This window comes from Doryrhamphus excisus, linkage group LG2 (genome assembly GCF_037039965.1).
Source record: "Doryrhamphus excisus strain RoL-2023G ecotype Guam linkage group LG2, RoL_Dexc_Guam_v1.1, whole genome shotgun sequence".
Taxonomy (NCBI): domain Eukaryota; kingdom Metazoa; phylum Chordata; class Actinopteri; order Syngnathiformes; family Syngnathidae; genus Doryrhamphus; species Doryrhamphus excisus.
The window spans coordinates 2760524-2787474 of NC_136358.1; the positions used below are offsets into that span (position 1 = coordinate 2760524).

General features: G+C 41.7%; 1 protein-coding gene across 19 annotated transcripts in view; it reads left to right on the forward strand.

The window, feature by feature from the left end:
- nrxn2b (neurexin 2b) overlaps positions 1-26951 on the forward strand; it is a 371144-nt gene that overhangs the window by 306538 nt on the left and 37655 nt on the right. For all 19 annotated transcript variants that reach the window (XM_078795285.1, XM_078795326.1, XM_078795309.1 and 16 more), the window contains one exon: positions 1127-1308. In XM_078795285.1, coding sequence (XP_078651411.1) covers positions 1127-1308 — 182 coding nt within the window. The remainder of the gene's footprint in view (positions 1-1126; positions 1309-26951) is intronic.

Here is a 26951-nt window from a genome sequence, read left to right on the forward strand (position 1 = left end):
TCTTTTTCAACACTTTAACACTTGGGGGGGTGTTATTAAGACAAACACAGTTTCAATATCAGTAAAATTATAACTGGCAGATTGCAATCAAAAAAAGATAATATTTCTTAGCTACTCGACTGCTGTGTCAGCTGTCTTCTTCCACTCATGCCTTGTGTTCAGGTGCACCTTGTTGCCTAATATGTAGTTTCCACTTTAGTGTCTTTGCCTGGTCAGCACTTGCCTCATGTGGTGTTCTTTGCTCTTGGCCTTTTGATTTTGCATTTGTCATTGTGTTGTTTGTGTTGTCTTTGTTTCTCTGCATTTGGATCACCTTGCCATGCCGCCACCTAACAGATTTGGATAAAATGGGGATAGAATGTTTATGTGTTCATGGGTAGTGAACGCTGCAATCATCATCATTGCAGAAACACGCATAAGCCTACCGGTTCACTGTAATGTCGTGACTCCACGCAACGCTTCCCGTTCGCCATCACCAGGGATATAAAACAAAAACAATGCAACGCGACCGCCCACAGACTGTGAAATATGTGTAGCATGCAAATAGATCGTTTAAAGGCTCACAAATCTGAACGCTGTCAAGTTCCTTTTGACGGTGAGATCTAAGAGAACCTGACGTTAAATCACGCTGGTTAAACCGGCAGCATCAACGACACAAGACAAAGTCTGTCATCATACTCCGCTTCAGCTTAAGGCGAGGCTACAGATTAGCAATTCAATGAGCACCTTTCCTTACATTTTTAATCAATATTCATTTACTGTATTTTTTATATTTCCTTATTTCCTTAGTTTCCTTTTTAATTCCAATTGTATTAAATTAATCCTCTTCACCAAGGGGTGCCCAAACTTGTGGGCCACATTTTATTTTGTGAAACAGACTACCGGTAAATTCAATCACCAAATATTGCAAGCTGGTGTGGCTTGGTAAAAGTGTACATAACCCTCTCAGTAGGTTCTGATGAAAGATGGCTGAGGGTGAAATTGAACTCGGGTCTCCTAGCTGTGTGGCCTGCACGCTAACCACTCGGACGGAGCATTTCCATTTTTTCTTTATTTTCTAGGAGTAGTAGCATTTGTTGATTGGAATGTCTTAACTTTTCTTGTTTCTCCTCTCCGTGTCTTACAGCCGGGACAACCTACATCTTCGGCAGAGGCGGAGCCCTCATCACATACACGTGGCCACCCAACGACCGGCCGAGCACGCGGGCAGATCGGCTGGCGGTGGGCTTCAGCACGCAGCTGAAGGAGGCCATCTTGGTCAGGGTGGAGAGCGCCAAAGGACTGGGCGACTACCTGGAGCTGCACATAGTAAGAACAAGGCTTCCCATTATTCATTAGCATAGCCCTGTCATGAGGTTGATGGATGACACTGGGTAAAAGAAAATGTTTGTTTTATGGGAAACTGCATTTTAGGGTCTGCCAGATATTCACCGGAAGCGAGCATGACGTTTTAGTCTTGTACAGTGTCCATCCATCCATTCTCTACGCCATTTGTCCTCACTAGCTGGAGCCTATCCCAGCTGACTGTACAACCTGGACTGGTTGCCACCCAATCACAGGGCACATATAGACAGACAACCATTCACACCACACTTATGGACATTTTAGAGTTCCCAATTAACCAGAACTCAGTGGCTTGTGTTCTCACACGAGGAACAGCAACATACCTCTTGTCCGGTTATACAGGATCAATTGTGCACTTCCTGGTCAGTGCAAAGTAAGCTTCAAAATAAAAACAATACTAACTTGAATTCTACCACACCAAGAAGAAACGACGAATAATTTCTGATTTGTTAAGCAACCGTAGGAGTGTTTTTTTTCTTATTATTAGAAGATGAGGACTTTATTAGTGTCAAATTTACACTGATTGAATTGTCGGTAATGGTTCATGTACTGTAATATTTACTCATGTTTACTAGGAGAAGAAAACACAATATTGTAGTTGTGTATGTGTTTAGATAACTTAATCATTTCTCTTTACAAGAAATGTCCTGAAGGAGAGGAAACACGCAGTCAAGGTAGGGAAGGGAAGCCAGATAAAAAGTCCTAATAGACACTCCTCCAATTAATTAATTAATGAAACCTATGTTGACTATGAAAGCTTCCCCTCCTCTTTTTTTAATGCGAGTGACATCCTAGCATCGGTGTCATTTTTGTGTCTCCAATGTGTGACACTGGCAGGACTCCAGCCTGTTCAGCACTTCTTTCCAGCCTCGTTGAACTGCGTTAATTGCGTTCATGCATTGAGTGAAAAGGTCGTTTAAAAAGCAGCGCTAATGACAACTTTAAATGACAATTGAAGGGAGAGACATCAGGCACATTAAATACCTCTGATTGTCTCTTTGACCCCCCGACGCATAAACAAGACCAATTTCAATGATCTGTGATAAATAATACTTAGCAGGGAGTCAAGCCTCTTATGTGGAAAGTCAATTTGGGACAAACAATGAATGTGTATGGACATTTTTCTTCACCTGGTGTGCAGGTTTTTGTCTTCCCTCACTCACTTACTAGTATGCACCCTCTGTCGAAACTTCAGTGGCTCATTTGTGCCTCTCACTCTTCTACACACGAGTGCTTTGGACACATCAGCACGGCTCCATGGATCCCATCGCAATTAAGTTTCATTTGCCGCCGTTCCTCCTGAGCCATTCCCCTAAATGACTTCTTTCAGTCTGTGCCGCGTGTTTGGGTCGTCTTAATTATACTCAGCTCTCTTTAAGACGTAGAACGAGAGCACCCCACCCTCCAGAGGCTCATACCTGGAGTGGCACTGAGTAGAAAAATAGCTGTTTGAAGGTATTTTTCAACCGTAATTAATTAGCTTTAGTCTGCTGATGAGCTTTGATTTTCTTCCAAGACTTCCAATGTTCTGGATTGCATACTTTGCCACACTTTGGAATGTTGCTCCAGTTTTGCATGCTTTTCCACACCCATGATTGCAAAGGTTGGTCCAAGTCAAGGTGGGATCAAGGTTTTTCAAACCACAGCCATTTTAGCAAAGCGTGTAGTGGTCCAAGGACATGCGATACATGCTTCCAGGGTTCCGCACTGAAGCGCACGGAATCCTATTAATCTGGATTGGCAATGTGCACAAAAATAACTGTTAATTCGTAATTAAGCTTTAGTTGGCTGATGAGGTTCTTCCATTGTTCTAGACTCTATTTCCGCATCCCTGACTGAAAAGGTTGCCCCAAACGATTGCTTTCTCAGTGTGGCCCGTGGACTCCCATCCATCTCTAGTCACTTCACAATGCGTTACCTCAAAGAGGGATCCCTCCCCTTCCTGTCCATGTAGAAATACGAGCATGGGTGTGCACAGCTGATAGTGGCATGCCACAGCGATGGAATTTTTCTTATCTCATTTCCTTTATGTACCCTACCGCCCTACCTACCCTCTTCTTCTTTCATGCCACTCTACCTTTCCATTTCAGTCCATTTACCTGACACAGGGAGGACATCACTCACTGCATCGCACTGACATTCTGTCATCTGGTCCAGGAGAGGGTTGAGAGCCTGAGGGATGTGGTGCTTGTACTCAACCATCCTATCATTGCAGGACCCTGTTGTGTGCACTAATTATCTACTGTGGGTGTGTCCAAAAGTGCGGCAAACTTTTCCTGCTGACATTTGGAAAGTTGTTTGATGATTTTTTTTTTAAATCGGTTGAAAAGGCCAAAAGGAATGAGTCATTGCTGAGCAAACACTGCGGCATTGCTCATGTATCTGCAAAGAATTTGTATTATCCATCACGTATGAGAAGCCCAAAATGAAAGAGTTGTTGCTTGTTCTGTTTTTCAAATTGCTTTCACTTTTTGAGTTAAACAGTAAGTGGCACAAGTGATACCACTCGTGTGTGTGTTTTTTTAAAAGGAGCTGACAAGTGTTAGCCACCCCTCAAGACCCCGCTATGTCTTTCACAGGATGTTATAGTTCCACAGAGGTGAAAAGCACTCCTCCGGGGAAAGTAGCACATCACTTTCTGCTTTTTTTGCTGTTCCGTTCACATTGTCCATGACATTTTTTATCATCACAGCCTTGGGTGGGGGAATCTGCAAATGAAAGGTGAGGATATTTGTGGATGGGGACTGATCCCCTAGTCCAATCTGAATAACAATATCAACCAAAATCAAGTAAATACAGCTGGAATAGGTGTGGATTCTGCGTAATGTAAGAAGTTTTCTGTGCGGGTTATTGTGTGTAGCTGCTCTATAGGAGTCCGCAATACAAAGGGTCGACAAAGGAGCATAATAGGTCCCCTTTAAGAACATATTAAGAACTTACGAACAGATAATTGGTTCCAGAAACGACCATGATAATTGAATTTTTGCAAGGTCGTACTCCTTATTTATGAATGGAATATTTTGGTAAGTGGAGCCTTTTAGGTTTTACGACCTTCAAAATATGTTTTTTTTAACATTAGAGCAGTCAAGACATGAAATAACACCCCATAATCACATTTATATTGTATTATTCTGTTACCATCACCCTATATAGTAACCATACTAGGTAGACATAATATTGGAAAATAAGCAAATTAAGACATACATAAGGCTCATGCTTATGTGTGTTGCTATAAATGTGTGCCGGTGCTCGGGGACTTGATTGGGGGGCAAGCAGGAAGTGATGTCAGGGGTTCAAAATTTAGTTTTAGCTTGGCATGGGTTACGACCGCAAAGTAGTAGTAGTAGTAGTAGTAGTAATAGTAGCCTTTGTTAGGGATTATTGTACCCGTTGTGAGATTATTCAAACCTGCAAAAAGAGCCTGCTGTTTTCGACATCAAATTTAGTGATTATGTGTCTCACTGAACATATCCGTAACACTACTAACACACATTTGGCCAATATACATATCATCATGTCTTTTAATGTGTTCTCTGATTTTGTATTTTGTTCATTTATCAATTTTACTGCTTAAAATGCTTAATTTTGGCAAAAATTTGGCAATTTTAGTGAAACTGAAATTATCAGCGCAAAGTGGTGAGGGATTACTGTATTCCATACTGCAGCTTTTTATTATTTTTTTTTATTATTAGCAGCCTGCTAGTGAGGCCACTAGGGCCCCTCTTGTTGTGTATAAGCAACTTTACACTTGTCAATTTGTGGTTTTATGGCTTATAAGCAATAAACAGAGCATGCAGGCTCTATAATATGAGCAGGTGGACTCTTTCTTGCCTGGACGCTGTTGAAATGTGGAGTGTTTTCACATCAACCAACCCGTGCAAGACAGCGGCTTATTTGTTATGCATAAAGAGATGAGCCATTGATGAAAGAAGCAAATATCACAGCCATTCTCTTTATGAGGCCCCCATAAACTTTCTAAACGGCTAGACAGATGGCTGAATAAAGTTTTAGCGTTTTCAGATGCACCTCACACTTTGATAATGATGCAGTCCTTTCCATTTTTTTTCCCTTTATGTTTTTTCTCTGTTTGTTGCTAATCACCCTTGCTCGTTATTATGTTTACAGCATGGCAAGGTGTTGCAATAAATGCCCACTGGGAAGTGTCTCATCTGCAGTTATGGGCCAGCGCACACAAGGCCTCCTCCAGTCGCTCCATCACTTCCTGTCCGCTCGTAACATTAAATAAGGGCTCCTTCCAATTGCCCATCAGGGAGCCATCTTTCACTACAACTGCCTTATGTGTGTAGGGGGCGGGGACGGGGTGAACACGGCATGATGGTCTCCTCTTGACCCTTCCTCCAGTATGTGACAAGACCTGGAATACTCACATAAGGAGGCGTTTTATGGCTGCGCAAAGGCTGCCACCGGCTCAATGTGTTCTCTGTCGGAAAGAATACAACATGTTGAGCGGGGGTCAAATGTAATCGAGTTCCATATGGTTTTTTTTTTGTAAGCTAACCCTTCTTCTGAACCACTGAAAATATGTCAAAACCTGCACCGTACTGTGATGCACACTTATTTTCTTACCAATACACCATACAATGGCACTGTAAAACGTGACTTGAAATTTCTCACACAGCTCAATGCACTGTCAAAAAAACACCTTGTGTAATTTTAGGGTCTTCAGCTCAAACACCACAGAATTTGGTATGGTCCTTTAGGGGAGTGACAAGCATATGTATGTAAAATTTTAACAATATTGGTTGATAAAATATGACTGCCATCATGTAAAACATCTTTCATATCTTATGATTATAAAATGATGTCGATATTACATGTATGCTAGCATGCCTTACAAAGCATTTCCACCAAAACCCGCAGGGGGCACCACAGAGTCACATAGTCATGACAGGCAGATGGTGTTATGGATACATTTATCATGGAGGCCCGCCCCCAACTCCCTAAACCTGGTACTGCATGCACTGTATATACTGCTCTTACTAGTTTGACAAGGACACTTTTAGGATGGAAACATTCAGCGTTTGCAAGGGTGAGCACCCACTGTTCCTTCCGACCGTACATAAACCCCCTCCCTGCAGCACCACCACCTTTCGGTTCCCTAAGCGGTGTCACATGACCAGCAACCCTCCTTCATCTTGTGCAGGGAGGAAAAGGCAAACAGGCAGCGAGGAATGGAGGGAGAGGAGGAAAGCAAAGGAGGGGAGGTGCTGAGTGCTTTGACAAATGTCCTCCAAAAGGGGGGGTGTGAGTGGACCCTCATCAGTAATGAGATCAGGTCTTTGGTGGGTTTGGTTGAGTCGCTCTCTATCCGTCTCCCTGCAGAGGCTGTATCGATATTCTCGCCTATTGTTAATTAATTGCCCCTGTGGGTGGAGGGGCTCCATCACAGGTTGCTAACTTTAGATGGAGATTCTGTAATCTGCCTCCTTGCTTGATATTCTTCTAGCTAATATTGCTGGATAATGCTGCAAGTTTGCCTGGTATGTGGGAATGACTACGCCATACTGCAATGTATTAACAAGCATACAGCAGGGTTTCTCAAACTGGGTTCCTCAGACCCTCAGGGGTATGCTTTTTTTTTTTTTTTTTGCAATGAATAACGTAATTGTGTATCATTAAAGAGTGCATTATGATAAATAGTAACCACTAGGCCAATAAAACAAACATTTTGAGTCATTCACTCACTTAGTGAATTTAAAACTAATTACTTTGTACTCAAAACTGCTGCTGCTGATCTAAATAGCACAAGAGACAAATATTTAAGTCAATAAAGGCACGTGGAGGAGCAGCTAAGCTTAGGAAATGTGATGACAGCTTTATGCTGTTTGTTTTTATTGAGGGCAGCGACGGAAAACCAAAATATGTCATGTATCTCCAGGTGCTTGCAAATGAATAACTGAAGCCGAGGTTTAATTAACTTGGTTACAATTAACTTGGTTCACTTTTCTCCAAGTAATTTTAATAAGAGGCAGTAAGTAATAATTATGTTGTTGTCATTGTGTTAAGGTTGAGACAATTAAGTACATTTTAATTGTTAGATAAAAATTTGATTTGTTAGATTTGTTACTTGAACATGTTAATTTGTTGAAGTTAGGTTCTCTGAAACAGGTCTGAAGTATTTGTATTTATGTTTGAAATATAAATACAAGAATTCCTGGGGCATCTAGTGCAATTGTCAAATGTCTTTATTTTTTAAATGGCCATGATGATTATAAGGTGGTGCTGTTGTGGTCGGTTGTCCCAAAACGTTTGCAAACCCCTCACATATTGCACTGATTCTGGGACTTGACATACATTTGCATGCAATTTCCAATGTGATATTAAATTGTAGTACAGTGTAGCCTTGATTTTGTTCAGCACTGTACCTAAAGCTTGAAGGACAATATGGTGCAAAGCAAAAATCCAGAACAGTAAAATGGCTTCGTTTTCATTGCTGTTGGTTTCTTAGTTTAGTTTAGTTCCTATTTTGTTTATTTGCAGGATTACACAAAAAGTATCATACATGATTAAATTTGGTGGAAGAGTGGTATAGAACCCATTCAATTTTACTTAAATTTTAGGTGCCTTTTGGGGCTCTGTTCCTCCAACGCCAAAATGCAGACTTCCCGTCCACCTAATGCTAACAAAATTTGGACAGTCAAACAAAAACAGACCAAATTTACAATGTTTTTACTCGTAAATGAATATGAAATTAAAGATCTTCAGCTGTAATTATTATTGAGGACGATGTTCCATGCTCCAGCAACAATGAAAGATGAACATGTTCAACATGTCCACCCCGCATCACATGGAACCCACTGCATTATGTGCATTATGTTAAGTGTAACGTTACCTTGAAATGAAAGCGGCCGTGTTGACATGATTAAAAACGAATTTATGCAGAGAAGGGCAGCTGCTGTTGACGTAGGTCCAAGAACGCTTGCTGCATTACCAATATGCCCTGCATTTTAGGGAGCAATTAGTGGCTTAATGTTTTTGCTTAAGGCAATGTGAACATGCTCGATAAAAGCCTGGGAATCAAACTGGCAACCCACCTTAGGATGTTAGATTGGGCCTTTTAGGGATTTGCTTTAGGTAAAAGTGTTGCCGAATCCATAAAAGCAACACAATAGTTTGGTTGACAAGATTCTTGTTGTCCTTGCTCCAAGTCTCTGTGTATCCTGCAAGTGTTGGATGGACTGGATGGATCAATAAGCTATTAGGGTCAAAGACAAGAAGTGCACGCATCCTGTCCTGACTTAAATCACCCGGGAAAGGCAAAACAAACCAGGTTTTTGCTCAATGTTGCCCTCCAGTGCTTTCTCCTCCGCTCCTCATCCTACTCTCCTCATCCGAGTTCTAATTACACAGTTGACGCTCTGGCTTTGTCCAGGTGATTTCTTTATGACATCGCTACGAGTGAGCCAGAGCTTTGCCGTGTGCTGAGAATTGTAATGCATCGCACAAATTGTTGGCTTTATTTAGTGCTTCTTCTGCAGGCATTGCAATTTGGCTCATTTGAACTGTTTGCAATCTTGACAGCATTATCCTCATTTGCGTTTAGAGTCTGAGCACCTTTTACACTAATTCTCCGCCCGAATAGTCTCATTAAAACTCCAAAAGTCATCGTCCAACTCGTAATGATGACATGTGCCTGAGTGACAAGGCTTCTTATAAAAGTACCAATGAAGTGATGTTTTACAGGTTCTGTTGAATGAAGTTGAAAACTACCTTTTTAATTAAGCTTCGCCCTTTCCTTAAAAGTCGCCATTCATGGTTGCTATTTCAATTTAAATCCACTAAAAAGGCGTCGCAAATTACTTTTGGTGTGCAACGAGTATGTGAAGAGGAACTGACAATGATCCAGTATTAGAGACCAATAAAGAAGGTGATGCATGGTCACTGTGGCTACGATAGGCATGTTTCTCTCTTATCCATCACTATCACTATCATTTTGAAGCTGTTATTTGTGGAGCAAAAATGCCTTTACTCCACGGGTTGAGGACTACTTTCAGCAGTAATCCAGCCTGACTGGTGTGGGTGACCGAGGTCTTGTCTCGTGAAACATCCACTCTTGCGTTCCTTATTTTTCCTTCTCTCCCCCGTGATGAAGCTGTTGTCAGGCAGACGATAACTTAGGCATGCCCGAGCACTGGATGTTTACACTGGCCTGTCGCACCGAGCAGCCCTGCCGTTGTTGAATCTTTCATGCACTATCACCCAACCGATAAGGTGCAAATAGTATTCACCAGCAGCCCTGCTTGTATTGCTTTCATAAATCTGCTGTAAAAGATTTTTTTTTTTCACTTTAGTGTACGTCTCTGAACCCAGCAGCACAAGAGTGCAACTCGTCAAAAGATTGGCGGGAGAAAAATTGTAACATCATCACAAATATTGCTTGCGTAACTGCATTGTAAAATGTCTGCATCTCGTCAAAACATACTGGCACACTCAAAACATGGCAGTCAATCAAATATGAGTTAGCCAAGAAAAAACATGCGTAATCTGTTTTTAGAAGTTGTTTTTGTAATGAAGCATAGGAAAGACAAAGTGCATGTATAAAGTGTATGAACAGTGTTGAATAATATTGTAGTCTGCAAGTAGTGTTGAATTAATGTTAGGGGACGCAGCAGTAGCATTTACAATAAAATAGTAGCACTACTCCTTTCTTGTTAGGGAAGTTGTCAAGTACTTTTTTGGAAAAAAAGTATTGTTAGCCAACTGATAGTGGTAACTGTTGTTGGGTACCTATTGGTGGGCAACTATCATTAGGCAACAATAAATATGCCACTATTCTTGTTCAATTACAATACAACAAAATTGGAATCCAACATTTTTACATTTTGTTTATTTTCTATTTAATAATCATCTTTTCAATGTGATGCTGCATTTTGTCCCTTATTTCCTGAGAGAAAGAAGCTTACTAAAAATTGTGCACACCTTCATAAAGGGTGTTGATGTCCTTATTGGCCACATCCTCCCTTATAATGCATATGCACATTAGCAGACATGCTTGAATACTCGAAATACTTCCAACAATCATGCAGTATCAAATGTGATAAGTGCTTAGATCCACGTTGCAGTCATTTCTAGCACTTCCACAAAGTCAGCTGTGGGAATAGCATGGTGCAAACATGTTGGGTGTATTGCAATCTGATAGTGGAAGTTAGAAAAGAATGCTTACAAATGTTGCACTTTGTATTAAATGTATGCCTGGCAGGGAATGGTGTGTGTGTTTTCCAACTTCCAAAGTGGAACACTTATAAGCACATCTGGCCTGATGCTTGAAAAGCACATCCAGACAGCTGGTACGGCGGTGCCGGTGTTTAATGTGCAAATTTGTACCTTCTTGGAGTTCTTCAATTTGGATTCGACTGTAATTTCACTCATTTGGCAAAGAGATGGAATTATGTGTCAGTCAGCCAAAGAACACACAGAAAACTGTTTTATATCCTCCAGGTAACATCCTCACATTATGAAACTCGTTCACAGCGGCATTGAAAGGCAGAGAAATGTCAAGAGAGTCCACTTTGACTCGCATGAGGACTGTGTAATGTCACAGCAACGCCGTTTGATAATGCTCCGGAATTCATTTTGCTGCTTTCTTCCTCTAACCTCTATTTCAGTGATTCAGCATCCAGACAGAATATCCTTTTGTTCTCCCGTGAGCCTTCTGTCAAAGCAAAGACACTGCCCTGGATCATTTTGTAACCTTGTGACCCTCAATGTCATCACAGTGCTGAACATCACGACCTCCAGTGCCCTGCAGCGAACTCCTTAAAAATCCTTGTTGTTCCATGGCAGGTGACGCCGAGGGGCCACAGTGTCCTTGTCTTAAAATCTCTCTTAAAAGAACAGAGATCCTTTTTTTTCCCTTTAAATTCAGTTTTTACAACATGTTCATATTAGCCTTAGGAAGGGGCAATTAGACAACAGCCAGGTAGCAACTTGTCACAGGCAGGTCACATGGGTGCACTTTAATTAGTGCCAACTGGAACCAGCCAACATGGGGCTTGTCTGCACATTCCAAAACAATCCCCCAAAAAGGTCACCCAAACCTTTCAAATCCAACAATTAAGCAAGGGCGTTTTATCCAGTCCCAGCAGTATACCATATATAAGTATGCACAAAAAATGGCACATATGACGCCTACAGTCGGAACCGACCCCACGTTCAATGTTTTGACTGTAAATTACATTTGTGGTCAAGCCAATTCAAGGGGTCAAATTTTGGAGGTTAATAACAGCGCCACCACAACGAGCATTTGTCAAAAAATAGTAGCAGAGGCTACATGATAGGAGCAGATGTTTTGACAAATTTCCACCCAAGTGCGTTTTCACATAACTATATTTCCTTACACCCTCTTGAGGAGACTTTCAAGATTACAAGATTTTCGGAGTGTTTTGGTGAGGAGCATGTCCATCGTGGTCTCTTCTTTACCCGTTCATTTGCTTGAGTTCTGTCTTTCTCCTCAAGTGTGCGAGCCTCATGCATCTTCAATTAGACTCCCCCCTTCATTATTTGTTCCAGTTAGACAGGGTTGAGTCAACTTTTTTAATTGGGTTGCAGTTAATCCAAGCTTTTTTGTGAGCCACTTTGAGGAGAGGGTATATGGCCTCCTGGCCAGCCTGTGGCACAAATTGGTTTGTGTGTGTGTGGGCGCAAGTGTCCTCACAGCAAGGCAAGCACAGTGCAATGTAAAAGCAAAGACGAAGGTAGATACTGTAGGATTAAGTTGATGTATGTCACAGATAGCAGCTGCTAAGAGAGCACTAACTTTCGAATGTAATGAATTTCATTGGTGAAATTTGGTAATCGGTGGTCATGTTTGTATATTTCTGAGTGAAAAAAATATGTAATCTTGATCTGGTGAGATACAGCAGAAGTAGTAAGACGCTGCAGTGTATTGCTTAAACAAATGAGTCAGCCATTACTTTAACTATAACGCACGTTTAATAAGTGCTGTCAGGTTCAGATTACAGTACATGAGACCTCCAAATATACACAAGACCACAGGTGTGGCAGGGTTAGTGTTAAAAGGAGTGAAGAGGAAGCTGCGTGGACCTAAAGTGAGTTTTAGATGATGGATGAGCCTTTATTGCTTCCAGGAACGCTTACAGTGCACATCCTGCCTGGAAGTGCCAGCGATGGCGCTCTCATTGAGTTTCCCAAACATTCACTCCATGGATTTAGCAATCATATTCTCAAGTATGAATGTCTGCACCTATCTTGAGCACCATATGTCTTGTGATAAGCATACAAGAAAGCCTTCTGGAAACGTCTGAAGCAATGGATATGGCCTTTTTAGTATGATACATCGCTAATATTGGCATATTTACAGTTTTAAAGGAGCAAGCCCTTTTGGCTCCAAATTACACCCACCACTGGCTAGCATATATACTAGATTCAAACACCCCCACTGCAGTACTAACCATAGCAGGCAGCACCGTTTAATGACTTCTGGATATCACTTATTTCTTTATTATGATTATTTTTACAAGATGCATGTAATATTTACTGAAAAATAAAACAAAATGGCAAAAAAATATCTGGTTCATTCTAAGAATCTAATTGTATACCGTTGCGGGGGTTTGCTGGAACCTATCCCAGTTGACTTCAGGAGAGACACTGGGTACTCCTGGGAAAAGAGCATGAAGACATGCAACAACATCTACGTTAGGAAAACCCAATACAGGCGGTGCAAGGGGCCAAAGACGGAAACATCTGGAAGGAATGGAACTGAATGGCCCCTGAAGCCTGCAGCAGGCTAGAGTAAAAAAATATGTAAAACAAAATATAATATATATAACTCAGAACAGTTGAGTTTCAGCCATCACTACTATTGTTTGGCCCACTGTTTTTTGCAAAACGATGACATTACACGTGGCCTTTTCTTATCTCCAATGCATTTTTAACCCAGCTGGCCATGTTCCATTATGTTCAGCTCTCATCTATTTGATTCTATTATATTCTTCCCCAACCTTTATCTAGAGTGCTCCAAATCTGTCAAGTCCATTGTGGTGTGAGTTTGTGTGTGCTCTGTCACTTAGGCTGCTTGAGCCTCGTAAAAATACACATTCCACTTCCTTTAACCGTGAATAATATTCACATCTAATTAGCTCTTTGAAATAATGTCTCCTAGAGAAGTGTTTGATGGCTCAAGGTGGTGCTGTCCTACCACAAAGCATGTACATTTTACACTTTGTACCAGGGGTCACCAACATGGTGCTGGCGGGCACCAGGTAGCCCCTGATGCAAGCCTGCTTTTCACTCAGGTTGTCAGCTAACACAAGAAATAAATACATTGTAAAATATTAAGACAAAAATGATAAAAGAAAAGCTAAATGGAGAGTTTACACAAACCGAGGGAAACTTTTGGCATATTTTTGCCAAACCGCTAACCAGGGTGTATGCTCACTGGGAGTGACCAGGATGGATAGGATCAGGAACGAGTACATCAGAGGGACATTGCATGTTTAGAGGCCTTGGAGATAAAGTCAGAGAGGCCAGACTGAGACGGTTGGGACCCCTGGAAGGAAAAGCCCAAAAAGAAAGAAGAAGAAGAGCGTATGCTCACCGAGTTGCCACTGTACATGAGAGAAATGCTGCAAGATCACTGATCAAAATGGTGTTTAGCTAGGCTCCCAGACCTGAGGGATATTCGTCTTTGATGACATTAGATGTAAATGTTTTACAGTACAATGTAAATAGTAATATACTGTAATGTGTATGTATATATATGTATAGAGAGAGACAATATACCATATTACTAGACAATACTACGTTACTCCACCAAATGCCATTTTCTAATAACGCCTCAGTGTGCCTGCAGCGTTTATGTTTTTATCATCTTTTCCCATAGCTGCTCACTTTTTTGTCCCGTCCTCTCGTCTCCATGCCCCCCTACCTTGCCTGCCTTCCTGCAGGAGACATGATTGACTTTCTCTAAATGTGACTTCCAATCTAATCTCGGAATCTCACCGCACTCCCGCGGGCCAAATTGAGGGGAAGCTGTGGATGGCTATCTGGAATTTAGGTCACTTAAATGTTGTATTCGTGGCTCATTTTTTTTGCCTGAAAATGATTAGACAGCCTTCAAGTAATGACTGCGATGCTTTGATGGCCTTTTGGTTGCAAACATCTGGCCCTCCATCAGTGAGCCTGCCCTCCATGCAGAAACTAAATGACAGCACCTTGACATTTCCATAATGTCTTTTTAATTACTTTGATTGTGTTGAGCCATGCAGGGTGGGGCTAGGTTGACAGCGTTGACCTTTTCATGTTTGTTTGCATGTCCAAATAAACACAAATAAACAAACTCTCATCTAGATGTTCTTAATCCATCTCATCACTCAATTCAGACTTGATCATTAAGTAAGCAGAACTATCGGATGTTGTTTTTTTTCTTTTTTTTTTGCATGGTGGTGTGAGGACAGCCAAGTGAGAAAGAAAACATCCTAATCTAGGGCACGAGCCGCATTCCATTAGCTCTGCCTGCCAACCCTTATCCATTGATCTGGCCTGATTCGCCATACTTTCAAACTTTTTTTTAATACTTTGATGTCTTGGAGAGGGACTCATACCTCGTGATTTGACAGTAAAATAACAAAGATGAAAGCTACCGTGTTATAAGCAGTGGGCGAGGAATAGGTGATGGGGAGGCGGGGACTGAAGATAATGGGATTTAAGGTCTCAGCCTTTACACGGGAGAGGTGACAATCAACGCTATGTGTGTCAAACTTGAGGCATACTGTTTAGATAATAACATTAAGACTAAATCTCTGTTTTAGCCCTTCGGCTCTGTATTACCTCTTAAAACCTGGCCAAGGGGGAGGAGCCACTAAGAAATGAGACTCCACTTGATTCTCATTATTTTATCACCCTTCACCGTTTGCTGGCTGTGACATAATGATGTTGGCTCCTTGTTGGGGTTTCACCTGGGTCCCTGATGTCCCCACTTTGATTCTGTGATTGCATCTGTCGAATCTGCTATGACGTGGAGAAAGGGAAGGATTTAATAAGCTGTTTTATTGTATGCATGTTTGAAATGAATTAAATCAAATCAAATGGCATGCATCTGATAGACCACCCACTAAAATTTTCATCCGGTCTCGAAAGCTCACTCACAACTCATCACATTTTAGTCATCAAAGAGCCACATTTAGCTTGTCACAGTCTGGTTTTCATCATGAAAGAAATGCTTTGTCAACAAAATATTTTTTTGTTTTTTTTCATTGATCTACATTTTAATATGTGCGCTCATCTCTTCATGCAGTTCTTTTGAATAGAAAACTTGAAAAATAGACTTACATCCTGTAACACAGGAAACAACAAAGATAGGTTATTATTATTAGATTGCACAAAATCATTTCAACGGATTTACATGAAACCTGGTGAAGCGGTGGGTCGGGGGCCAAGGATAAAGCCATAACTATTTGGTGTGGATCCCAATGAAGGTGTGGCTGCAGGATTGTTTTAATTTGGATTTTTGTGCGGCATTTTCCCTTGTCTGGAAATAATGCATGAGTCTTAACACATTTCAGACAAATGCAGAAAGATGTGTATAGAATCTGGATTGTTTGGCCTTGGTGAAGGTCTGCACCCAATCATACGCCACACTTACAGCTGCTTTAAATGGCAAATAAGGTGTAAAAGGGGTCAGTTCTGGTACAATAACAAGCTATTTCCATTGTACAATGTGCTTTTTTAGCACAACCACTCTTATAGAGGTGCAAACATGTTCTCCCATGCACCTCCCACACACTACAAGTTGACCTGGGAAAAATAAGAGGGCATATTTCTTCTCCTTAATTAAAAGTGTAGCTGGCGTCCTGCTTGGGCTCAGCGGCTCGTCCCAAACCCCTCAGCCAGGGTGACAGCCATTCAGAGCAGAAAATCTGTCGACTGCATCTCGCTGCTTGCGGCGTAATCGCTGCCTCTCACACCCTCTTTCCGAATTAACTGTCTTCATTATCTCATCCTCGCAGACACTCTTTCTGTGGTTCCTACTCTGTCCTCCATCCTTCCTCTCCTCTCTGTGTAGCTCTTTCTTCCCTTTGCCTTTCTGTCTCGCCCCCCAGAAAGTAGGACAACAGCAGAGCAATAGAGAGAAATAAAGCTTTTTTTTCAGTATTTTTTGTAAACGCTTCCCTCCCTGCCCCAAGTTGGGAGATTCTAAATAGCATCAAGAGTGGCCAAAGGCGTGAAAATGCATTTTGGGTGATGATTGAGCGGTGGTGGGAGCTTGTTACGTAAGCTAAATGCGTTTTAGAGTGGCGCCATCCCACTGAGGTGCTGCTGAAACGTGGCCAATGGAACATGGCCGCACATCATTTAGCGCAGTGTTGTAAAAACATCAAGGTGGCTCCTCTCGTCCTTTGAGTAAGCAGCCCTCGGTGGAAAAAGTTTGGACACCCCTGAGTAAAGGCATACGCTGTACTCAGTCAATCATACCATTTCACACCTGAAGTCCGGCACTGATTCATGACCAGGCACAACACACTTCCCCTCCTTTGGCACCACTGAAGAGGTCGGCCAGAGCACAGCACGATTGCCTATGAAGTCGTGTAGTGAAAATGACTGTGATGTGATCCCTCCTCGCAGGTTCTTCATGGTAGCAGACACATCCCACAATATAAACAAAATACATAGTCTCAATATAATCCAAAGGAAAAAACCATGGGATGGTTGCTCTTGCACCACCACCACTACATTCTTGTGTGTGTGTGCGTAATAAACACATGTCATTTAATGCAATTGCTCCTCTCCTAAGTAATTAATGAGAGCTGGCTCCTTCAAAATAAAAATAACTAGAACAACTTGAAATAATATTGGAAACAATCCATAGAGCAGGGTAGAAGTGATGGCACAAGCAAACAGGTTGAAGAATCAATGTTCAGTGTTTGTGAAGGCCGACAGGGGGGCGTGATCTGGAGGGTGAATTAGAGCCCGACCAGAATTTTTGGGGCCGATGCCGATTGGGGGCTGAAATCCGTCCAATACATTGGACATTGGCCTATAACCGATACACAGTAGGAATGGCTATGTGTGAATGGCAGTCATCTCTCATGACCGCCAAGTCAACTTTTTCCAATGCCACACTAACCTGCTTGCAAAAATCTTCAAAAAACTTCCAGAAATTTGTTTATTAACGATAACTGAAGTAAGCAGGTCCAAATACTGCAATCACATGTTGGCTGGTGACAGTCCTGGTAATTTAATGCTAAGTAATATCATAATGCCGTAAAAGCATGTGAGGATGTAACATGAGGCTAGTCACACAAGACAAGATCCAGTAAAGTTATAGATTGAGGAATATGAAAATGTTTTGACAGGAAGTGGTACAAAGACAGTGGTTATGAACATCAAAGCGGCCAAAGAAATTGAGAAAAAGCCCCTAAAAGAGCCCAGAGGAAGAGGCTTATAAGAGCCACTTCGCACCATGCACTTTTATTTAATCCCACATTGCATGCCTTCTATACAGTATATGACAGTGGACGGCCCCAAAAAATAAAACAACAACTTTCTTTTCTCCTCTCCTAGAGATGAGGGCCATTGGGATTTTTATGACAAAATCGTGCTTATCAGCAAAAAGTAATCACCAATAATAGGAATACACATGGCCAATAATAATCTTGTAGCTTGTACATAATGATGGCTAAGCAAGCTCCTCTGTGGCCACTTTTATATACACTTTCATATATTGCCAGGTATATTTCCCAGGGGGCCAAACTGTGCTTGATCCCTGGAGTGCTGCGGTGCAGACAGGTGCACAATCGAGTGTATTTGGAATTGTCGTTGCCAGGTGATCTGTCTTTTCCCAATCCCTGCCAGCCCTTCTTAGACGGTGCCAGCACAATGCACGAACACAGGGGAAATCGTTCGCCCCGCTGAGGAGTTTTTGTCAGCTGCTGTGTGCATAATATTACTGCACTGTCTCCCAGGAAAGATTTATGACAGTGCATTTAGTGCGCTTTACACAGAGTGGTAAAAAAGAAACAAGGTGATGGTTGGCAACATCTGTGATACACAAAGTGGACAGGAATGGAGCCAAAGTGTGGTAGGCGTACCCCAAGGGTACATCAATAAAATTATTGATGTCTGCAAGCCTCACCACACAAGGAGAACAGAGCCGAAAGGAGATAGCATGAAGTTGTTCTTTGCTCTCAACATGTATGATGATTATTAGAGTGGGTCGTGACGACTTCATTATGTTGGTAATCCAATCATTGCACAGAGCAGCGGTGCAAACCTGTCACTCTGAGTGGCTATTTCCCCGAAAATGAGGCTTTATTTTTGCTACATTTGTACTTTGCAGACTGCTTTACCCTGATTGTTAAACTTGCCCCTTCAATTTGGTACTCAATTATATGTGCAGATATAAACCACAGCCACCATGAGAGGACCAAAGTGAAGCTCCAATTCAAGCCATTCATAGAGAAGGGTGGCAATATAGGCTGGAATAACAGTTATGTAGCATTCATTTCAAGTTAATTAAGACAAAAAGGTATGCTGGAGTGGAGGGTACATGGCTTCAGGTCAAATGTCTTAACAGGTACACAACTGTAAAATGTTTGGGAAACACTGGAGTAGAGCGCCCACTGGTGCTTATAGCAACCTCCATCACGTATCCACCATGCAGGAAGCTCATTGAGAGGTTTGGTCCACAGTGTGCTGGACTGAGAGGCAAATATGAGTTGAGACAGCTCAGGTGTACAAGGCCCAACAAAAACTTTGTAAGCGAGAGGAGATGAAGACCTCAAATGCTTTCATTATGGGCTGTCAGATGCCAGCATGAGATAAAGACGTTGGGTCAGGACTCCAATCTTCAGCCGCGGCCGAGCAGCAGAAAGAAAAACAATTCAACAGTGTTGACACAGCGTTGATAGGAAGAAGCTGTGGCGATGCGCATGGCGATGCGCTCCGGATAGGTCCTTGAACGCACCATGCAACATGGCTGTGTGTGTGTGTCTCTATTGTCCTCCCTTCAGGACACGGCGGCCTCTCCTTCATCTCAGCACTAACGATGCTCCGGCTGTTCCATGTAACGACGTGCAGCATGCAGAGGTGAACATTCAAGATGCGTTGACCTGTGCTTTATTGAGAATAATGCCACCAAAATGGCTCCCATCAGCTTCAATATTCCCCAGATGAGTGTTTATGTATCATCGCACCGGACGCCTCCCGAGAGCATCATAATGCAGACGGCGAGAACATCCATCTGCACATTAATGGCCAATCAGTACTAAAATGTCTCAACAGGAAGATGCTCTGCGCTTACTTTGAGTGTTTCCAGGATGCTGTCCGTTGCAATGGGCCTGGATATTATCTGAACATACAGCAACGTGGAAATTATTGACATTATCGAGGGCCATGTTTACTGGAAAACAATTTTACCTAAACAATCTCTTCAATCCTGTCAAAAGAGGGGAATAGCCAAACAGTCCGTGTTTTAGGTGATGGTGAGCCCAGGTACGGAACAATTGCCCTAGTGGGAGTACGCCTTAAGGGAATCGTTGGTGGGGTTTGTTTTGCATACTTAATTCAACAAATCAACAATTAAGTATTTTTGGGGGGAAAACTCTCATGAAAGCAAAAGGCCACAACAATCCCAATAAAGTCTCACAAAATCCTGGGGGGACTGGTTGTTGTTCCTTTTCAAGAAAATGCTTTGTTCAAGCCTCTGATCTGCTAAATTGGCCCTTATGTTCAGATGTTATGGCCGCCTTGACAGTAAATGTGTTATTTTTGCTTAGCATTCATCGTTGTTCATGTTTTTGCATTTTGACACCCAGGCTTAGTATTGAGAAAGTCAGTCATTTTTTACACTTTTCTCTGTATACAGAAAACAGATGCACCACAGGAGGCAGCAAAATAAGTCCATCTTAGAGTGTTTTTGTGCAGAGTAAATGGTTTGTGTGCTAAAATATTCATCACAAATAGTCTCTTTTTACCTTTACAAAATTACCTTTTCTGCTCTTCAAATCGGTTTAACAGCCACTGGATTACATGCTGTTTTAGAAAAGGGGTGAGGCTGCAGGTTCTATAGTACTGCAATACTGTGTTTTGAGAAACTACAACTATTCCAAAATAAAGTGGTTGCCATGACCCCCAAAATGGACAAATATAGGTTTTTAATAATCCTCTTGTTGGTGTGGACACAGCCGTGGTCCATCAGCAGCTGTGACATGAAGTTATCAGTGACAACAAATTGTCGTCCTCTTCGCTGTGATGATCACAACGAGGCCCAATGATCGCGTTTTGGCAGCCTGGAGCGTGAACATTGAGCCGTCTATGGCCCATTACCTCTGCTAGATTGTTGTCTACTGCTGTGTGTGTGCGTGTGTGTATCCTGTGATACTGTTTGACACACGCACACATTGGCTTTCTAATCCTCATTGAAAGATAAGAGGCCTTTAATGTGACGCACACACACACACATTGCACCGTCTCATTAGCATACACACCTCACATATCTCACATTTGATCTTACTGCTTGACACTATCTCCAAGTTAAGAAGCCGTCAAGATGCTGGCGCCTCATTTTCGGAATATCTTGGAGTCTGGATTTTGTGTCACGCTTGTTGTTACCTCGCTCAACTGTTGTTTACACGCGTGGGTGTTCGCACATTGATGACCTGCTGTGACATCTTTTGACAGTCTGAGTCTTGATGTTCTTCTACTTCATCTTAATATTTTTTTGAACATTTAACAAGCACAAGTTAATTTTCCACCGTCATCGTTATCTTTTATGTATTAACTTTGTGACTCTTACTGCATGTTGACGCACGCCCTGCAAACAGGAGGTAGAATTAAATTAATATAAATTTAGACGTTTATCTGCCGCAGTTATTTTTACACACAAACAGGATGTCATCAATCTTTATGTTGCACAGGCTAAGAACGGGAAAGGAAAGCGCCAGAGACAAATGACGGTCTACAGAGTTCAAGAGAGAAGCAAACAATAAAAGCGCACCACCTGCTGTGTTTGTATTTATGCAGATTTGTATTTTTTGCAATTATGAAAATGAGACCTGTTGAGTAATTAATTATCAGCATCATGGCAGAAAAATGCAAATAATTGGGTTTTGTTTTGATAGCAACAATTGGTAAAGGACGGCTCATAAGCATGATCTCGTATTTACACTAGGCTCATTGCAACGTGCCTGGGCCCACTTAACCCCAAAAGCACTGAATGGTGCCCAGGCACGGAACCATACCCCTCATTTGGCACGATTGGAAGATGCGGTCTAGGAACTGCCACACTGCACACATGTGCACAACATAGCAGAGTCTTGCAAAGATTACTGACAGAATTCATAATTTGGACCAAAACTCAAAATGATCCAAAAGTCAAACTCACTGCTTGCAAAAATTAATAATCCGAACGATTCCAAACAGTCATGTCTTCAAATATTATATCCCGCCCTCTTCCTGCTGCAGGCACATAAGCCACGCCCATGTGACACACACCAAAAATAGTTAGGTTTGTTCAGCTCATGATAGCAATTTGGCAATGTTTAGCTACTACCGCTAGCTATCATTGAATGCACTTGAATGTAGCATACCTCAAGTTGTGTGCTATGAGGAAAATTGAAAGTTACATCACTTTCTGTGATGCCGCCACAAATAGACTTACAGTATATTTTCCTTTTTGTTCTTTCACTTCATAGCTGTTCAGAAATGTTGATTCTGTGTGTCAGTGCATTAAAAAATGAACATTTAACGTCACTTCTACCTTGATTGAAGACTTGATTGTTGACAAAGACGATGATGAGGCAGCGGCAAGGGAGAAGTGCCGACACTTGCAACTTTGTTTGGCTTCATGGTGGCTTATTTTGCAATTTGCATACTAAATAAATCAAGCAGAGACTTGTGGTGTAGCTGTGTTAGCGAAGAACTACAAAATCAACCTCAATCAACCATAGGTGTCAGACTCTTTGCACAGGGGCACAAACCCCTTCGCCAACTTCTTAGGCTGTAGGTTGAGCTAAATATCAAAATCCATAAAATCTTGTCATTTTAACCAATGTATTTGGTGAATGTAGTGCACTCATGTGCATCATCAGTGCACACAAATGTGTGTATTTTTATGGACACACATTTTTTATGGACTGCACTGTACGGAAGACATGAGAGAAATGTGCATTTTTTTAAGTGTCCATTCCTGCTTGAAATTTCTATTTTCCGAGTCTGCGGGTATATGACTATAGTTGTTTTGGCATGGTTGTTTGTTTCAGTAAAGTGATTGTTGATCGACAACGTCTTGCTACAATAAAAGCTGCAATATTTTATATTAACACAAAAACATCAGTCTAGGGGATATTTAACCCGGAAAGGTTTGCAGCTGTGGGATGGGAAGGTTAAGCATTTCCCAGCATGCTTTGCTGTAGTAAAAATGATCACTTTTGACTATTTAATGCCATTTTAAGGTGCTATTTTGTACCGATAGGGTTGAAGCGCTGCTGTTTTTAGTCATGCTCACAACCTGTGTAATTAAGCGATTGGTTGTTAGCCTGTGTTTACTTTTTTGTACAGTGACAGTGTCATATTGCTTTCCAATTAACCTCCCCTTTGATGTTTTTCTGTGATATTTTAGCACTGATACACGCTGATAAGGACAGACAGCTAATGAAGTCCAGCTTTATTAGCTTTTTCTTCTTTTAATATAAAAAAATGTAATTTACTTGCAATTAAAGACACATTTAATAACCCGCCAGTTATAAAACTAATTAATCCCCACAAAGGCTCAATCTATTTGGAAGCAAATTTACCAAACTTAGCTGAGTGGAAATAAACTACACACTTTGCATCAGTAGTAAAGCTTCTTTTCTAAGAGTGTGTTTTGTTTTAACATCAAAACCTCACCTGTTTCTCAAACACTTGCTTGTAGCCATTTGTGTGCCCGGTGCATACAGTATGCGTGAATGCGTGTGTGTGTGTGTTTGCTCACGCATCACCGTCTCTGTCTATCAGCTGGTGAGCAGGTAGCAGGTGGTGGAGCGAGGCGCAGGTGTTGTGCACAAACTTTGAACGGATGTTGAGGTGCGTGTGCGTGTGTGCGTGTGTGGGTGTAGTGATAGGCAATGATGCATGCTGGCAAAGTTTTCCGCTGTTTTCATGTCTTTATCTCTTCATTGCACATACATATACATGCAAGCACACACACACTAACACACTCGCTGTCGGAAGACCCACAGTTACACAAACATATCTATTTTAGGTTTTTTTGTTTTACTTAAAGGTCCCCTATTATGCAATGTGCAGTTTTCAATGCTGATTTAATGGAAAGTAATGTGCTTTCCGAGAGCCTGTTTATGAGAAGCAAACATGATTTATTGTTCCCCTCAGTGGTTTGCTCCACTTATGAGAGAAGAGGCCACCCAAACGCTGACTTTTGAAGTTGCAGCTTTTCATAACGCATTTGTGGACCAACACAACTCATTATCATTAAAGCTACAGACACACATTGGCGTGTTCCTAGTAGGGCACATGTGTCAAACTCAGGCCAGGGGGCCAAATCTGGCCCACGATGCATCCAGCCCACCAGCCGTTGGAAAATAGCATTGATTTGGCCCACCTCATGGAACTTACAGCACATACTACTCCTCTGGCGTTTTGATTTTAAAAGTGGAAACAATATTTTATACATTTAACTTAACTATTTAACTATTATAAAAGGCAGTCGAGAGTGATCCTTTCAACTACAGCAAAGGATGCTGGGAAATGCATACTCTGGGTCGTTCCACAGATGCAAAACTTTCCGGGGTACACCCACAGATTGGGATCCACACATCTCTGTGTGGAGTTTGCATGTGTGGGTTTTCTCCGGGTACTCCGGTTTCCTCCAACATTCCAAAAACATGCTAGGTTAATCGGTGACTCCAAATTGTCCATAGGTATGAATGTGAGTGTAAATGGTTGTTTGTCTATATGTGCCCTGTGATTGGCTGGCCACCAGTCCAGGGTGTACCCCGCCTCTCGCCTGAAAAGAGCTGGGATAGGCTCCAGCACGCATGCGACCCTCGGATAAGCGGTAGAGAATGAATAAATGAAAATACTGGAGCTTTTGCCAGACAAATGACAAACATTCACTTTACAACGACACCAAAACAACCATAGTTGTGTATCCTCAGGCGGAAAGAACTTTCAAGCAGGAATGAATGGACTCCAATGTTAAAAAAAATAAAATAAAAATGTGGGTGGCAGGTCCAGGTTGGCCCCCAGAGCGATTGAGTTTGTCACCCCTGCAGTCGGGCTTACCAAACACACTTTTAAACTGGCTAAATTCCAGCATCTGGGCTAGATTTTGGACAGCACACTCCAAATACACAATTGTTGGACCTCTGACACTTGTTTAAAGTTTGTGAAAAATATTACAATATAATATGGGACCTTTAACATTCCTCTACAGAGTACCACTGGAAGGTCCGTGTACATTTTTTTCTCTTCTAGCCACATTAATATTTATACAGTTATGGGGGTAGGTAGTTTTGCACATGTTTTTTTTTTTATTTACAGCTTGATTTGCTTCACTTTCTCAAACTAAACTGCAACAACCAAGACTTTCAATCTGCCTACTGGCGTTTATGTGGGGAGAGGGCAAGGCAAGGAGAAAAGGACTTAGCACAATGTGGAAAATAAGATGGAAACGACCCAAAAATGTCACCAAAGTGTCCTGAAACTTTCTCTTCAACATAACAAGTAGCAGAACATGGTTGGAGAGGAAAAATAAATCAATAGTTCTGTCTGTGTCAAAGAGTCGTCAACTGCTGATGTAATGTTACACAAACCTGTTGCGAATATATCTGAGCGTGGAGTCCAGAGAGGGTATGGTCTGTGTTCTGGCTGTTCTGCTTTGACCTGCGCACCGTCAAGACCTGTGTCGATACTGGTCCGACATACTGTCAGTTCTCGCATCCTTCCAACACACCCGCTGGCATCATAAGCTGGTCAAAAGGGCACACAATACACACTGAAAAAACAAGCACATATTATGAATAATAATGATTTCAAGCGCATCAGCTTAAAGTTTATCCAGCATCTCATTTTCTTTATGATGTATGACTAAGTGCTTTTGCTACGGCGAGGCAGCCACAGAGTGTGTGTGTGTGTGTGTGCGCGTGTATGCGAGGTGGCGAGGCGGCTACATTTATCATCTGAAGAGCGTGTTTGTGTCACACCTTTAAAAATGGCTGAGGGAAAATTAGCAATTGTCAAAACATCTCCTCCAAAGGACTTTTTGATGAATGTCAGCGAATAGAAGCTGGAAGTTTTGGAAGTGCCACAAAGTTGTAAAACCTAAGTAAGCCTATTAAGAGGAGATTCCCCTCGTTTTGTTTAACGTGTGCCTCTGTTATCTTATAATTTCTTTTTTAATTGACGTAAGCCTATTCCATTGAACATTAGATTGTTTTACTTTGTGCCTGATACTTTGGCTTAGCCTTTTTTGTTTAATCCACTGAAGATGCAATTGCCATTCTTTCCTTGGTTTTTTTTTGCTACATTTCTGAATTATTACATTCACTATTTTGTCCGGGTATTCCGGTTTCCTCCCACATTCCAAACACATGTTAATTAGCGACTCCAAATTGTCCATAGGTATGAATGTGAGCGTGAATGGTTGTTTGTCTATATGTGCCCTGCGATTGGCTGGCCACCAGTCCAGGGTGTACCTCGCCTCTTGCCCAAAGACAGCTGGGATAGGCTCCAGCATGCCCGCGACCGTGACCATAGTGAGGATAAGCGGTATAGAAAATGAATAGATGGATTACATTCATTAAGAAAGTTCTGAATTAAGCCTTAATGACAAAACTATTGTTTTCAACATTTTCCTAATTCTTAGCCAATAATGCTTCATTCATATACAAATTCATATGAATATGAAAATGTGCTGATCCAGAAGTCTTGTTTCCTTCCATTTCTTTGTGAGTCAGTCCGGTTGTCGACATCCTGTATAATCTGTATGCAGATGTAGGGTTTAGGCAAAGGGTATAGATGAAGCAATCATGTTATATACAGTTGTCCCTTGTTACATCACGGCATAAACGTTGCACCATTTGGTTCTTCTTTTTTGTTTTATCAGTAATGATGAGACATTACAGTAGCTTGGACACAACAGTGCATACAATTAGCCATGGAATTTTCAAAGTGAAAAAAAGTCCAAAATCGTTCTCCCATTTTGTGTGGAAGTGGTATGCTTAGGGCTTCTTACTTTGTCATTCTTTCCCACTCGTAACACTTCTCCCCCACAATTTCATACATTTATAATAAACAAATTGGAGTCTAACTAGTTAGCTGTCAGCTGTGGCATAATAACAGATGAATATCCCAACAGTATAGTTGTCAGCATTTCTTAAACTGACTCACATTGTTCTAGTAAATTGCCCTTTGCTCAATCCATTTCATAATTAAAGTGTGGTTACAGTGCGTACAAAGTGTACTTTGCACATAGTTCCCTCCATTGCAGTGTGCAAGTGTACAGGTGTAGCTCATGGATAAAAATGGGGAGAAAAGGATTATGTTGTCAGGTTTATCTTTCACTCTGCATGGAGGTGCGGATGTTGTTAGGCGAAATGAAAGGACAACAAGGCAGCCGTGCAGCGATT